The sequence below is a fragment of the Hyperoodon ampullatus genome (genome assembly GCF_949752795.1).
Source record: "Hyperoodon ampullatus genome assembly, chromosome: 1".
NCBI lineage: Eukaryota > Metazoa > Chordata > Mammalia > Artiodactyla > Ziphiidae > Hyperoodon > Hyperoodon ampullatus.
Genome location: NC_136914.1, coordinates 17,825,314 through 17,842,343, shown reverse-complemented (window position 1 = coordinate 17,842,343; position 17,030 = coordinate 17,825,314). Strand labels below are relative to the sequence as shown.

The 17,030-nt window shown below is 35.9% G+C and overlaps 1 protein-coding gene across 1 annotated transcript in view; it reads left to right on the top strand.

Annotated features, from left to right (window-relative positions):
• Positions 1-552: 552 nt before the first annotated feature.
• Positions 553-17,030, top strand: part of RAP1GDS1 (Rap1 GTPase-GDP dissociation stimulator 1) — a gene marked incomplete at both ends in the record, with an annotated part of 147,992 nt that continues 131,514 nt past the window's right edge. The window contains 2 exons of the mRNA XM_079710155.1: positions 553-642; positions 6,836-6,887. Coding sequence (XP_079566281.1) covers positions 553-642; positions 6,836-6,887 — 142 coding nt within the window. The remainder of the gene's footprint in view (positions 643-6,835; positions 6,888-17,030) is intronic.

Sequence of the window (17,030 nt, the reverse complement as noted above, 5' to 3'; positions counted from 1 at the left end):
TTTTCTTGGTTCCTTCGCCTGTCTACTAGCAGGGAAACTGCAACCTGCCTGTAACATGTTACCGAACTTACATGTTAGTTATTCTTTCCCAGCTTCACTTGTCGAAATCTCCATAATCCGATTTTAGTTCTTTCGCGTTAATATCAAGAGTTTTGGATGAGATATTTAAAAGCAAATATGTTTTATAAAACTGCATGTAATTTAAACCTACCATTTTTTCATAATATGTTGCTTAATTGTTAAGTTCAGTAATTGCAGAAACGTCTCTTGGATGCTGTAATGTAATTAAAAGACGAAAGTTAAAAAAAATAGCAATTTGGAATGCCATACTTTTGCAAGTTCCCCAGTTTGCTTCCATTCCTGTCTATCATAGTTTCCTCTTTTTAAAATTTGCTACATTGGCATCTGTCAACTCGGACTTTTCCCACCCCTTCCCTGCAAGTTATTTTAAGCTTGAGATGAGTGGGGTCCTTTCACCTGTCAGTACACTGCCCAACACGTACAGAGTTAGGTCTTGGCAACTCTGAATCTTCAAAGAAGTATCTGGTGTCGATGGAGCCTACTCGAAAAGCAAATGCTCCAAGCTCTGATTCAGACCTTTGGCCGTATATGAGGAAGAGGTCATTGTTACAAGAGGAGGTGGTATGAATGAAAAATGAATCTAGGTCCCAGAATTTTATTTTCATTTGTTCAGTTTTTTCCTTTTTAAGGTACTATTGGTATGGTGACAGATTTCTGTAAAAATCGGACGGCCCATTTATATGTGTCTAGTCTTTCTCTGGGAGTAGAATTTTAAATAAATATTAGTTCGGATTATTGGACACATTGCGTCTTTCCCTTGAACATAACAAAAATTTTCTTCTTAATTATAGGCACAAGTTTGGCCTATAAAATATTTCCCCATGTTTCAAGGTGAGCTAAAAAAAAAGTCTGTTTAACTAAAATTTTAACTTACATGTTAAATCAGTACCTTTTCAGTAGAAAAAATTCCATTCTGTTGCAATACCAGTGAAAAAATACTTAAAGAATTTACTTAAAAATAATTAATCTTGAAAATCTTGAATTCTTTACTTGATTTCAAAGAAAGTCCAAATAGAAATCCATCTCTCATTTGAAGCTTGTCGTATATACTTTGATTAAGCACTCTCTCTCCTTTTACCATTCTGTTTGTACCTTGCTGGAAGCTTTATAGCCCTTACGTAATCTGCTTTATAATGGAGTTGTTAAGGTGTGTGTGTTGTGCATTTAATCATGTGTTCCAGAAGATGAAATTTGTGTCTTATGAATTTTTGGGTCCTCTACAGTGCTTACCACATAGTATGTATTCAGTAAATCTTTGGTGAATTAATTGTTGAACTGGAAACCTGTCTATTATTTTCAACTTGTGAACCTGAAAGTATGGGCTCTGAACAAACATTTGGGTTGGTAGGTATTATGGAGGTGATGGAGATGTGAAGGAAGTGGGAACAGAGAAGTATAATTACACTATGACTGCTCTTCTCTCTCAAAAAAAAAAAAAATAAGTTGGGTTGTCTAAGAGGTACGGGTTTTGGAGCAGCCATCAGGCAAGCTATTCCCTTCTACACTGCTGTTTTCAGTGGTTTAGTTTGTGATCAGTAGGTACATACCATAATGTAAAATTGAAACCTTGGGAAGCAATGTTATATTCGAAGCCAAGGAAGTTATTATAACAGTTCATACATACATAAGGGGTATACTGATTAATGGTAGGGGGAAAAATCACTTTTTAATGTCTTTTCAAGAAATAAATAAGGTGATTTTTTAAAAAGATATTCTCCTGGCAGTGATTTTTCTCCATAAGAGAGTGAAGGAAACTTCCTGTGTAGTCTTATGGACCATGGCTATTATTTTATGTATAAGTTTTATTATAAATTCAGCGTAATTTGTTGAATATCAACCATATGTAATGTACTGTGGGAGGATAAAAATTAATAAAACATTTTTCAAGTTTCTTATAATCTTAACAGGAATAATGTTCTACATACACAGGTAACTAAATAAAGTATGAGTGATACAAAAGACCTTAACATATTTTATAGTTTCAGAGGATGGAGAGGAGTTTTCAGAAAAATGATGTTATTTGATCTAATGGTTGGTTAAGCTTCTGAAAGGTAGAAATGAACGGAGACTGTTAATCAGGATGGGAGTAGAGGGAGAGAAATGACATAAAGGAAGATACAAAGATAGAAACATTCAGTTTCAGGATATGATTAAATAACCATGTTTGGCTGGAGCAAAAGGTAAGGCAATAGTGGGTGACAGTGATGAAAAGTTGTAATAGGTAAAGAACAGATAATGGAGGACCTTGAATGCCAAGCCGAAGAAGTTTTTAGACTTGACTTGTCTATTGAGGGACTGTTAAACTTTTTTATATAGGTAAGTGATGGAGCACATCTGTGGTTCAGGAAAATTAATCTGTCAGTTGAGTGCAGGATCGATTGGATGAGAAACTGGAGAATAATTCAGAAGGTGGTTGTTGCAGTTTGGGTGAAAATATATACTGTCCTGAACCAGCCTGTGGCAATGGGAATAGAAAATTGCAATAAGGAATATGGAATTAAGAAAGGAGTCATACATTGTTGCCTGGGCAATAATGAGATTGTGGGATCTTTTAAATATCTATTTAATCCCCTGGAAGAGGAAACGTGAATGAATAGTCAGTTTTGGACCTGATGTGTTGGACTGTTTAGTTTGCCTTTTAGCTTCTCTGCTTCTTGATGACAGGGACTCTCATATTAGGTTTTGAATACATTTCCTAACACTAGTGTCTTGCATGTAGGAGCTATGCAGTAAAAATCAGTTGACTAACCAAAACTAGGTAAAAAATATTTAACAGTTATTTTAACTCTCAAGAGAGGATTTGAGCTAGAGATCTGGATGTTATCCACAATTTTCCTGAGATAATATTTGAAGTTAGGTAGGAGGATGAGAGTCAACAAAGAAAAAGAAGAAAATTTGTCCAAGGTAAGAATCTTGAAGAATGCCCCATTGTTAAGGAAAAAGAATGAAACGATTTGATACCAAAAAAGACAGTAGTAGGTAGGAGTGAAAGACTAGAATAGGCATATGGTTGATTTCAAGAGTGAATGGTCAATAATGGCTGTTGCTTCAGAACAGTAAGAGTAATAGGACTGAGAAAAGGCTCCAAGCTGATGTGGTTTGGTTAGGATATTGCCTAGGGTATTTTCTAAAAAGCAGCTTTACGAGGTATGATAGCTATGGAGGTCAGTTGTAAAGGCTAAGTGGCTAATGAGTAAGTGGAGACAGAGTTCCCTATGTATAGTAGTACAATATTCCTTGCCCCGTTTAAAGATCTGTACGTAAGCATAGTTTTCTTTAAACATTTTTTAAATGTCTCACTTTACGTGGAATGACGTGCTATTTTTTTGCCGAACAATTTGTAATCTCACCATAGCGCCTCACATTTCTTTGACATTCCATTTTTTATGTCTTTGTGACTTAGTATAGTATACTTTCTGTTTTTGCAGTATCTGTCATGCAGAGTGAGTTTAGAAATGGTTTTACTATTTTACATGACAGTTTGCATAAAGGATACTCTACTAATGAATGGTTTTATCACTTTTTATTTATTATTCATCTTTGTGAATTTGGGATTTCTCTAGTTATATATTCACCTCTAATTATACTCTTAATTCATGGAGTTTTCTTTTTCTCTGTAAGTATGTATAAGCCTTATGCATAAGTCCTTTTTTTTTCTTTTTTTGGCTTGCATTTCTAAGTCCTGGAATAGTTTCGTAGATAAATAGTTAAAATTGGTACTTTTACTTATTCTTTATAAGTCAAGGTAGAGCAATACAATATTTTTATAAGTTGGTAATCACTAAAATTTATTATTTTAAAAGAGCATAGATTATATATTGACTAGTTCAATAATTTTTCTTATTGGCTTTATACCTATTTTGTATATGCCCACTTTTTTTTTTTTCACTATCCTTGGTAGAGTCATATTTTCTGAAGTCTCTAGTACTACTATTTGGAAAGTTATAATAGCCTTAATTCATTTTGAGAACCATAGAGTTTTAATTTTCACAGTGGAATGTTGGAGCTTCTAGGTGCCTTTAGGGAAATAGTGTGATTGCTCTCTCCAGAGATTCCAGATCAGCTGAACTGAACTTGGCGATTCTGGAGTATCAGAGGCACCAGCAACAGCCATAAAGAATTATGTAAATTTTTAATATCCCCTCATGAACATCAAGAGGGATGGAGAAGGAAGATCATCTCATTTGGGAACTCCATGTTAATTTTAGATAATCAGATGTTCAGATAACTGATAAGGAAAAAATTTAATTTAAAATGCTTTCCTAGACATTTAACTTGACAAACAGCTCTTTCTTATGGAGAGAAGAGCCAAAAAAAATTAAGGTATCAGAATAGGTTATAAAGTCTATTTTGGTTCTAAAATTCTGTAATTCTTTGAAACTAAACTTTGAAATATACTCAATATCATTGATGTCTTAAGTGTGTTATAATCATCCCTATATAACTTGTTTTTCTTTATTGTTCGAAGGGCAATGTCTCCTTGAGGTAGAAACTTCTGAGTATGAACCAATTTGTTAGACTTGTCTGAATAGATGGCCTAAAATACCATTACCCATGCTGGCTAAGATATGGATGCTGAATTCAAATTGCAGAGTAATGTAATTCTCTCGGTACATCTATTTATACAACTTTTGTTGGTAGAAGCATTCCAGGAGTTAAAACTAAGAATTAGGATGGTGATAAATGGGAGTAATTAAATTGAGCTGCTAGCCATAATTGGCTGTACTTATAAACTCTAAAGTCCTTCTGACTTTTGGTTCACAAAAATAACTTTTTCCATATGGGTTCTATATCTGACCCCTTCTCTAAAGGCTGTTTTGCTCAATTTTGTCCATGTTTATGGCTTCAACTACTGTCTATATGCTACTGATGCCTAAAAATATATATCTGGGCTCTATCTTTTTATCTAGTAGATGGTTAGACATCCCTACATGCATAGTCAGTTCAAACTCATTGAGTTCAAAACTGAATTCATTGTGTAATTTTTAATAATGATAACCAGAGGTATGTTGATTAACGTTTTGCCAGAAGCCTTTCTCCAAAAAAGCTCTGATTTGTGGTGGTTGATTTCCTGTGAATGCATAGTCGGGAAGAAATGAGATGCAGCACACCAGTATATAATATATCCACCATACAGACATAATAGCCTCATGAGCACAGATAATAATAAAATGTAGTAAAGTAAGTAGTGACGAGTTTTGACTGTTAATAACTTTGTTTTTTTTTTTGTTTTTTTTTTTTTTTTGGTGGGCCTCTCACTGTTGTGGCCTCTCCCGTTGCGGAGCACAGGCTCCGGACGCGCAGGCTCAGTGGCCATGACTCACGGGCCCAGCTGCTCCGCGGCACGTGGGATCCTCCCAGACCGGGCCACGAACCCGTGTCCCCTGCATCAGCAGGCGGACTCTCAACCACTGCGCCACCAGGGAAGCCCTCAATAACTTTGTTTTAATATAACTTATTTAATTTTAAGTTTATAAAATTTTTGATAATGGCTATTTTAATAACTGCCTCACAAAATTCCAAAAAATTTAAGTATCATTATCTCATGGGCTGGTGCAAGGAGGCCCCAGTACACCTTCAAAGTAATAATTATCATTTATTACCATTTATTAAGAATTATTGATGTCAGTAATCATGTTAAACTACATTTTTTAAATATTTTTTTAAATAGTTTTAATCTCTTCAACAGTTCTGTGAAGTGGGGGACACTATCCCCATTTTATTTACTCAAAGAATTAAATAATTTATCCAAGGGGACAGAACTAAGTCTCTAAAATCCTGTTTGAGAGCATTGATTCTCACACTTCAGCTTGCATAAGAATCACCTATAAGCTTGTTAAAAAAAATAAATTACTGGGCTCACCCTCAGAAATTCTGATTCAGTAGGTGTGAGATGGGCCAAGAATTTGCCTTGTCAAGACATTTCCCAGATGATGCCGCACTTTGAATAGCATCACCATAAAGCAGAGGTCTGCAAACTTTTTACATAAGGGGCCAGATGGTAAGTATTTTAGGCCCTGTAGGCCGAGAGGCAAAATCAAGGATATTACATAGATGTGAAACTATATATGAGAAAAAGCAAATATCCACAAAATTTTTATTGACTAAATTCAAAATGTAACATGAATTGAACATGATTTATTGTAAAATACAGGTCTCCGAATGAAAAGATTGTAATTCCTTTTTTGAGAGAGCAGTTTCCTTTAATTGGGATTTCCAGTTACCCTATCATCAAAATTGATTGCAGTTGTTCATTTGTTAATGCAGATCTGTAAAGGCATTTAATTGATTTTGTCTTTGAAACATGTTTTCACACAGACAGGTACTACCAAATGCTGCTATCAATCATGGGCATGTGATCTTAATAATCACATTAATTGTATGGAAGGTATTTATAGAATTCTTTTAGATTCTCTTGGTAGTTTCCATTTAGTATGCTATTTACATTGCAGATTAACCAATTGAAAGTTAGATGGAAGCTCCTCAATTGCATAGCGAAATGGATTTTGATATATGGAAGTTTCTTTTGCACTTGCAGTGAGGTCTGAAAAACACTACTGGAACTGTAGTTTGAGCTTGCATAATATATCTGTTGCACATTTGTATATGCACAGAGATCTTCTTGTTTTTAACTTTTGACAGCGCAAGAAATGTATAAAGCAGATTGATGGTTACTTGTGATTTGAACAATGTTGTCAAAATGACTTAACACAGTATGTTTCACATATAAGCACTGTTTTGTCTTGACTTTCAGGTCAGATTCAAGGAGACATTATCAAATCTGCAGCAAAATATCATTTCCAAAGGTATTCATTGTTTGATAATAATGGTTGAAGGCACTTCTTTTTGTTCAGAATTTCAGTCTCACCATTGAGCTAAAAAAAAAAAAATCACTGCAAAACCGTACAACTGCTAAGCCCTTAAGCTGTTGTGTGGTAAGGCAAGTTAGGATATGCAGCTTCTATTTCTTATCAAAGTACAAACAACCGACAGTGGTTAAATCTGTGAGTGTGAATGAGGTTGATACTATTGGTTCAATCATACATGTTAGTTTAAAATATTTTTCCTATAAAATACCTGCTGATTAATAATATAATGAAGAAACGTAGACTTTAAACACCTTATTTTCACAGACTTTATAAATTTATTCAACTAAGCCTTTTTCTGTTCCTCACATGTTTTTACCACCATCAAGTGTAACACATCTTAATAGATTCCACTTCAGGTTGTACTGAATTAATGTTTTCTCAACTTTAAAAATATTTTTGTCTCTTCTATGCAGTCTTTATAGAGGCTCTTCTTCAGTCACTTCACGTTCAGCCTTGACTTCTTGAAAATAAGAACACTATGCAGTGTCACAAATATCTATCTGTTAATTTATCAAGAACCAAGGAAAACCTTTTTTAAATTATTTGCCTTGTCTTTTAATTGAATATTGATATTGCTCCCCGTGCCCTTACCTCTTCAGGTAGCTATTCTCACTGAAAGACTTTTCTTAAACAAGTTTTTTCCCCCTCTGGAAATGTTTCTTTGGTTGCTATAGTCAAAATAGAGTTTAATTAACTTACCATGAGTAAACAGCTTTCCTTGCTTGACTAATAAGTGAGCCCCTCAGGAACTTAGTTTGTTTGCAACTTCATTTTCACTTTTTCTTTTTGTGAAGAAATTCTGCTATGATGAGGTACTTTGTTTTATTTATTTTTAAAAATTTTTATTGGAGTATAGTTGCTTTACAATGTTGTGTTAGTGTATACTGTACAGCAAAGTGAATCAGCTATACGTATACATATATCCCCTCTTTTTTTGGATTTCCTTCCCATTTAGGTCACAGAGCATTGAGTAGAGTTCCCTGTGCTATACAATAGGTTCTCATTAGTTATCTATTTTATACATAGTATCAGTAGTGTATATATGTCAGTCCCAGCCTCCCAGAGGTACTTTGTTTTGTATTTTCTAATTCCTCTGACAATTACTTTCCTATTGTGAATATGTTGAATACTTAGTTTGGTAATATAGATATATGTTGAATTTTTCTAGCATAGCTATAGTGTCATTGTGTGATACAGTGGTTTGCCATTTCATTCAGTAACAAAATAATCCATATGCCACTTTAAACATTAAAAGCGTGATATTTGAAGTATACTTTTCTCTTTTTGTTTTGATGTGATGGTCAAAGTGAAATGTTGTGGTGTGGCAATACACATGGTACTCGAAACACTGAACAATCATAACTGTGTCACTGCAATTTGTAGTACATCAAGCAGCAGTTTAAAGTGATGAGAGTACTACATATGGTTGCTGTCTCAACGACTCACCTCTGTCATAGTGAAGTGAACACGGGTGTAGACAATCAATAAAGGAATGAATTATGTCCCAATAAAACTCTATTTGTGGACACTGAAATTTGAATTTCATATAATTTACACATTATGAAATATATTCTTCTTTTGACTTTTTTCAACCATGTACAAATGTGAAACCATTTGACTTGTGGGTTGTATAAAAACAGGCGGTGGGCTGTAGTTAGCCAACTCCTGCTTTAGAGTAATGCTATACTACCTCACCTTTCCCCAAGACTTTTTCTCCCTTATGCATTCTGTAACTCCCTGAGTGGTATCACCATTTATCCAGTCAACCATTCCTAAAATCTAGAATCATTCTACTTCCAACACCCTTTGGTTTCCCTAAATTCTAATAGTTTTACCTGCTTGAATCAGTCCTCTCCTCCTCTCTCCACTGTAAACATGTCAGTTCACCTCTTGAAACCACTTTACTAGTCTAACAGATGTTCTTTCTCTCAGCATTTCCTCTCTTAAGTTCTTGCATGCTTCTAGAGTACTCTTTCTAAAATGTGAATCTAATCATTTCACTCCTTAGATATTTTTTTCAATAGGTTTCCAACATGTATAACAGGGTTTCCAAACTCAAATGAAACTATATGATTAAAGAGGGTTAAATGGTGATCTTTTCACACATATGCACTTTTTCTTTTGCATATTAAATCTAAAGGAATATTTTACTTCCATAAAAATGTATGCTTTCTTTCATTTTTCTTGACAAAATGTCTTTTTGTCTTTCATTTTCTCACCTTTGATAAAAGACAAAGTTTAGAAAAATGTTTCTCTACCATAATAAAAAACAGCAATGAAAGCATGATGAATTGTAACTAACTCTGGGCCTCACTGAAGGGCTACAACAGGAAATGGTGGGACTATGGCCAACTAAGAGAGTATGTGCACAACCTAAAAGAGGAATGCCCTACTCAGCTCCAGCCAGTTTTGCCATGTACAGATGAGGGCCCAAGGAAGCCAGATTTTCAGACTTTTCACAAGAAACCAGAGATTACATTTTTATCTGAATACTTCAGATTGTTAGTTTTCGGAATTGTAAGACCCAGGGCCTCAAACAATGACATCTATCTGGCTCTGTCTCTTTCTGTCCAGATTATGGAGCTGAGGCTCAGTGAGATTAAGAGACATGCCCAATTTCACACATTTAGTTAGGGTCAGTGTCAGGTCTAGAATCTTTATTTCCTAGCTCGTTAACTAGTGTTCTGTTCATTATACTAGACCAGCTCCAATCTGTTAATGAAAAAAAGTGCACACACACACACACAGGGGCGCGTGCACACACACACACACACACACACATACAAACAAGCTAATAACAAGGATTCATTCAGGTAAACAGGATAGTGGAAAACTCTTTACCCATTTCTATTGCTAGAGTCCAGGCCCTTACCTCAGCTACTACTGAGACCATTTCTTAGTTGGCCTCTTGATACTAGACTGTGCTCTCCAGTCTTTTCTACGTGCTATGACCATCTTTTTTTAAGACACCACATTGATCATGTCACTTCCCTACTCAAGATCTAATATTGCTTCAACTGTCGACCTCATCAAGTCTAAACTCTGCTTAGCTTTCAAGGTCCATAGAAGTCTGCTACCTCTCGTATTTCTCACTGCTCTCTTGAAATACATCTTCCTTTGTCCTAAATATTCTTCGTCAGTGATACCACCAAGACACCACTGTTCATGTTACCCCTTCTTCTAGAATAACTTTTCATATTCATTCTCCTTAGTCCAGCTCATAAAAACTACTTCTGACCTCTCATACTGACCTCTTGTTATTCTCTGGACGCCTCTTACTTCTTGGACTTCTATAACACATTCAATAATTCAATAATTATAGTTGCTCAGTGTTTCATATTTCTTATTGGCATTCAGTAAATACTTGTTTGTTCAGTTATAGAGTCACTACAGATTCAGGTCAGTCTTCTCCTAATTTAACAGCATTACCTTATAGTGATGATAGACATGTCTGTAACAGAGCTTGCAAACCAGCAAGCAGTCCATGGGCCACATATACTCTGCAGAAGGATTTTTTTAGCGAAGTTTTAGAAATTGGAATTAGTTGTCAACATTTAAATAATCAGGAAATTTCTGATAAAAATCTGCTTCACCAACTTTTCTTGAAAAATTAAACATTTAGGATCTCTGAACCTGTATTTCTATTGGTGACAATCAATGATAGTTGTCCTTTAGGCAGGGTATAAGGTCCCCAGTTCATTACTTCTTCTTATTATCTTTTATTTTAAAGACACTTCTTTTACCACTTTATTTTTATTGTTTGTTTGTTTGTTTGTTTTGGCCTCACCGCCCGGCATGTTGGATCTTAGTTCCCCTACCAGGGATCAAACCCGTGCTCCCTGCATTGCAAGCTCAGATTCTTAACCACTGGACCACCAGGGCAGTCCCTCTTACTGTTATTTTAAATCCTACAAATCTCATTCGGTACTCTCTCACTCTTGAAAGTATTTAAATTTGCAATGTCTGAAATTTCTGTTATAGCTTTTGAACTACTGAAGAGTTAATTGTATTCAAACTTCTGATAAAATTGAACTTATATTACTTGGAAAATTAATACATTTATTTTAAAATAAAGAAATCGTTGTGAAAATTAAATCGTACAACTAGTCAAGAGCAAAGTTAACTATCTGTGATATATATGGTAATCAGTGATGATTAAACTGAATTTTCAATTGACCAAATGATACAAAAAATCAAAGAGATAGAGGATGGAATCTCTGCTTTTCCGTAAATTAATTAATTGTTTAGTATAGCCCTTTGGCAAGTTAGTTAAGGTCTTTAAATCCCCATTTCATATATATCCTTAAAATATTACATTATTATTGAGTAGGAACCAAATAATAGATTTCAATTAAAAATGGAAGGGGGATGCCCATTTCATACTAATATAAATTATCATATGGAAAACTTCAAGCTCAGTTACTAGCCCCCAAACCAAGATCTGTTGTATTTTTCCTTTCTTTTTTGGCTCTCAAGCATAAAGTACATTTTCTAGGGCAAATGATGGCATGGCATTTAAAAAAGCAATCAAAGTGCCATAAGACTGCTAAACTGTTTCTAGAGAATATTATTTTCTTATGTATTAGAAAGTATTTTGTAAAATATAAGAATTATATAAACTTAAAATAATTATATAAAAAGAATTACATAAAATCATAATTTAAAATTTTTTTAATTTTAAATTATTTTTTAAAACTATATAAAAATAGTTGTATTAAATAATTTCAAATAACTAGTAAGTTCCCTGAATTTATGGGTGGAGTTTTGTTTTTTATAGTCAGGAAAAAAATATAACCAGCAATCAGCATACTTCAACAAAAAATTGTTTTCAAAACTGTGAGAAGCTCACATCATCTAAGATTCTTTTTAACAACAGATTTGTTAGGTTGTAAAAATTATTTCCTTTAACTCTTCTGAAAAATATTCCCCTTCTAAGATTCCTCAAGTAACTCCATTATGAAAGATGAAACTGATCATTATAAGAACGTAAAACTTACATTGATGTATTTACGCTTTACAGAAATATAAATGTTGGTTTATCTTTAAGATTATAAGATATAGTTGGCCTCAGAAACAAAATCAGTTAGAACAAAGACAAAATTTATATGAGCTGATTAACTTAATTTCCTTTTAGTTGCAAGAACACATTTTTGGGGAGGATGGTGGTAAGCTCCCAGAAAAAATAACTGTCAACTGTGTCACATTTCTGGCTTTTATATAGTTTGTATCAAGTACCATAGTCAGATCAGAAACACAAGATTACCATATTAGGCATTACAGAAAGTGACAAAATAAGTAGTGCAAGTAGTCACATTTTTTTGCTTTTGAAAAGCTTAACCTCTAACTGGTAGATAAAGAATAATATAAAAGAATGAGTAATAGAAACAGATACAGCCATAATTTGGATTCTTTTTTTAAATTAATTAATTAATTATGTTTAAATTTTATTATTTGAGTCAGGTCTTCGTTGCAGCATGCAGGATCTTTAGTCACAGCGCATGGGCTCTTTGTTGTGGCGCGCAGGCTTCTCTAGTTGCGGCACGTGGGCTTTTCTCTAGTTGCGGTGCACAGGTTCCAGAGCACGTGGGCTCAGTAGTTGTGGCACGCGGACTGAGTTGCCCCACGCCATGTGGAATCTTAGTTCCCCGACCAGGGATCGAACTCACGTCCCCAGCACTGGGGTGTGGATTCTTAACCACTGGACCACCAGAGAAGTCCCCATAATTTGAATTCTAGAAAAAGAGAAAACACCTCCCCCCCTCTAAGAATTTAAATGAGAGGATAGATCAAATTTATCTTTTCAGCACCTAGTACAGATTCTTTGGAATATACAAGTGCTCATTACTTACAGTGATCTGGAAAATTTTTCCTAGAATTTACTTACTTATTCAAGTAAACACTTACTTGTACTAAACAGCATGGTACTACCCTTGAGATGCTATGGCAGAGACTGCTCCCTGATACATTTCATTGTGATTTTCTTTCTTGTTTTTTGTTTTGTTTTGTGACATATTAAGATACATGGACAGTCATTAGCTAGTACAACTATCTAACATGGTTGGGTTATAAATTCATTATTGAAGAGCTTTCATCTATACAAAGAAAGATACAGGTAGTCCTGCTTCGTACAGCTCTGGTATGCATGAGATCTGCATGAGGTTCACTTAATTGCAGTACGATGCAGATTGCTTGGTCAGTGAGAAGTGCTTGGACTGTGAAGACACACATGTCTGGATTTATCCCAACCTTGACACTTAAGTTTCTGGGCAAGTTCTTCAGCTGCTGAATTCAACTTTCTCAGCTGTTAAAATATAGCTAGTAATAACACCTATTTCACAAGGTAGTTGTAAATATTATGTAAAATAACAATCATATAAATTTTAATTTCTATTTCCAAAGCTGAAAATACAGTCATTTTTGGGAAACTTTATCTTATATTCAGAGTTAAAACCAATCAAAGGGTGTAATGCTCTTTGTTGTATTATTTTAACCAAATTATGTAGTGAATATTATTAAGTTACTGTAGCAGATTATATTTTCCAAAGGTGGCCACAACAATCTCTCTTGGCCCCAGGTATTCTTCTAAATCTTGCCACTCTCCATTGAGAGGTGGGGAATTCTCTTCCTGTTGAATCTGAGCATGCTTGTGACTCACTTGTAACCAATAGAAGACAGCAGAAGTGATGCTGTGATTTCCTAGTCTCAGTAGTAAAAGGCATTGTTGCTTCTACCTTATTTGTCGAGACACTGGCCTGCTTGGAGCCCTGAGAAGTCTGAGACCCCGCAGATGCCATGCTATAAGGAAGCCAGGCCACATAAGGAGGGCTCAGGTGTCAGGTGTCAGGTCAGCAATCCTAACATTCAGATCCTTCCAGGCCAACCACCAGACATGTGTGTGAATGAACTATCAGATGATTCAGATGATACCAGCCTCAGCCATTGAGTCACTCCCAGAGACGTTCCTGGCCTTTGAGACAGCATTGAGGCCCCAGACCCTGTGGAGAAAACACAAGCCATTCTCAGTGTGTCCTTTGTGAATTCCTGGTTCATGGCATCTGTGAGCGCAATAAATTGGCCTTTGTTTTATGCCAGTAAGTTTGGGGTGGTTTGTTATGTAACAGTAATTATTGGAACAGTTATAAAATGTGAAAGATACATTGTTTCAGTAAGAAACAGATTGCTGTTAAAACTCATTAAAGTGGGAACTACCTGCTGAATAAATGTTTACTGATTTTTTTCTTTCATTTCAAATGAAGATAGCCTAACAGAATTTTTTCTACTAAGTAGCATTTCCTTATGGTTTATTTAATTGTTCTTTATGTGACATTAATTCCCTTGAAAAAATGTTTGTTGACTGTGTTGGCTACCAGAAAAGAGATAGGCATGTTTAAACAGTATTATAGGTTTCACTCTAACTTTTTCGTAAATGTTACCTGTTTGGCTAATGAAAAATGTCATTCAGTACTTTTAAGTTAATAAGGATAGTTACCACTAAAAATTACGTATTTTTTTCAAAACCTAATAGCCTAATAAAATCTCATAGGAACAAAGGAATATCTGTACTCCTCTCTCCAAATGAAAATTTAATTATTATACCTGATATTAATTTTTTTTTTTTTTTTTTTTTTTTTTTTTTGCTGTACGTGGGCCTCTCACTGTTGTGGCCTCTCCCGTTGCGGAGCACAGGCTCCGGACGCGCAGGCTCAATGGCCATGGCTCACGGGCCCAACCGCTCCACGGCATGTGGGATCTTCCCAGACCGGGGCACAAACCCGTGTCCCCTGCATCGGCAGGCGGACTCTCAACCACTGCGCCACCAGGGAAGCCCCCGATATTAATTTTAATGTTAATCTTATATTCGTATATTTGTTAAGCTCATATTATATATTTGACAAAATTATTTTGAATCTGTTTCTTTCCTGTCACTTTTGGAAGACAGTGGGTTTTCTAAGTTTATTACCATTAAATGAAATAATACTTTCTCATATAATTACCAAAGAGTTTCAGATACATAGTAGTTATTAGATTTTCTAAAATAATACTATAATGATTCTAATAATAATAGGTACTTTATTAAGATCATTACCATGAGAAAGGTAGTTAGTACTATGGTAACATTTGGATTGATTATGCTTTAAAGTTTGTGTGTGTGTGTATGTGTTTTTTAAATATAAATAATTGCATAAATAGAGTGCTTCTGGAAGGATGCACAAGAAAATGTTAACATTGATTGCTTGTGAGAGTAAATTGAGACATGTGAAGGTAATTCCCACCAAAATAAAATTAAAACTAAAAAAAAAAGTTTTCTATACTATGCGAACTGTGTTGTATACATCTTTGTATCTTTAGCACTTAGGGCAGTGTTTGATGCTTGGTAGATGCTTAGTTCATATTGTTGGATGAATAGAAGTTTGAGGTTATCTTCTTAACCTTTATTCACCTGGTACATAGCATTCATGATCTGATAGACTATGATATTGTTCACTGAAAGAGCTAATATTCTTACTTGTTTGCCACATAACTCCTCATTTTTCTTAGCCGACTGTGTATATATCTGTATCAGCCTAGGTCCAATCAGAAGGCAAACCACATAATGTTACATTTATATGTATGTATAGATATTCTGACAGGAAACATGAGGTCTGTAGATCTTAGAACAGGGTTTATTACTCATAGAACATTTTAGTACTGGTGATTGGTGCACATGTAGCAGAGAGGAATTTTAAGAGAGGAATCCTAAAATTACGACACTGAGAGCTTATATTGGGTTACTGGCACATCTGCCATTCAAGGAACACATGCACACATACCCCTTATCTTTGCTCTTGAATTAAACAAAGTCTCTCTTGGGAGGGGGGTGGCATCTCTAGGTTTGTTACCCTAAAAGCTAAAAGCAAATATCTGGGAAGAAGAGGGCAATTTTTTACAATCCTAGAATGTGTCCATTCTAAGGGTGGGAGACTTACCTTTATTATAGGTTATCAACTTCCTTTGCTCAGAATGCCCCAACAGTGCAGGAACACCATGAAATCCAGGGAGAATTGTCTTTCAATACACAGTAATTTAAACAGGGGACATTTGACGTAAAAACTATTAAACAGGGCTTCCCTGGTGGCGCAGTGGTTGAGAGTCCGCCTGCCGATGTAGGGGACACGGGTTCGTGCCCCGGTCCAGGAAGATCCCACATGCCAAGGAGCAGCTGGGCCCGTGAGCCATGGCCACTGAGCCTGCTCATCTGGAGCCTGTGCTCCGCAACGGGAGAGGCCACAACAGTGAGAGGCCCGCGTACCGCAAAAACAAGAACAACAACAACAACAACAAACCTATTAAACAGTAATTGGAGAGTAACTTTAAAGGTAGATAGCAAACTGTATAAAGTGTTTGGTGCAAGAGTGTATCCAAGGAAGCACACACTTCTTTGGAAGGGTGAATTCTCATTAAACGATATAGTTTCAGGCCTCCTGATTGCATAGAAGTTCACTGGGTTGCCCAGGCCAGAGCTGGTCCATACCCATCAGACCTGCAGGAGACTCCTGGGAGAACAAGGAAGCTGGGGTTGATGGGTGGCACACGGATAGTTGGGCATGCAGAGGAAGTTGAAGCACCACTGCAGGTACTACTGGAACCTGGAGCTGGAGAAGCCCTCTTCTGCAGGAACCCTTCTGTGTACAATTTGGGCTGGAGTAGCTCTGGATAGCCAGCTCCACAGGGTTTCTGGCACACACACTTCCAGGGCTGAGAGATGGTGTGGGAAGCAGTAACTGGGGCTGGGATGCAGCCTTGAGTTGTGTGGGGCTGTTGTACACAGCGCTGCTGCCTGAGCTGAGAGCTGGAGAAAATGTATGGTGAATGCTGTGACTCGCAGACACTTGACACTGGAGAAAATTATGCAGGCTGAGCAGGAAGGAGAGCACCTTCCTCTTCAGTGCTATCCATTGTCATCTACAGACAAAGCTTGTATCATGCCATCTGACAAAGGAAAAAATATGTAAAGGGCCCAGATTCTTTCCTTTTTTTGCGGTACGCGGGCCTCTCACTGTCATGGCCTCTCCCATTGCGGAGCTCAGGCTCCGGATGCGC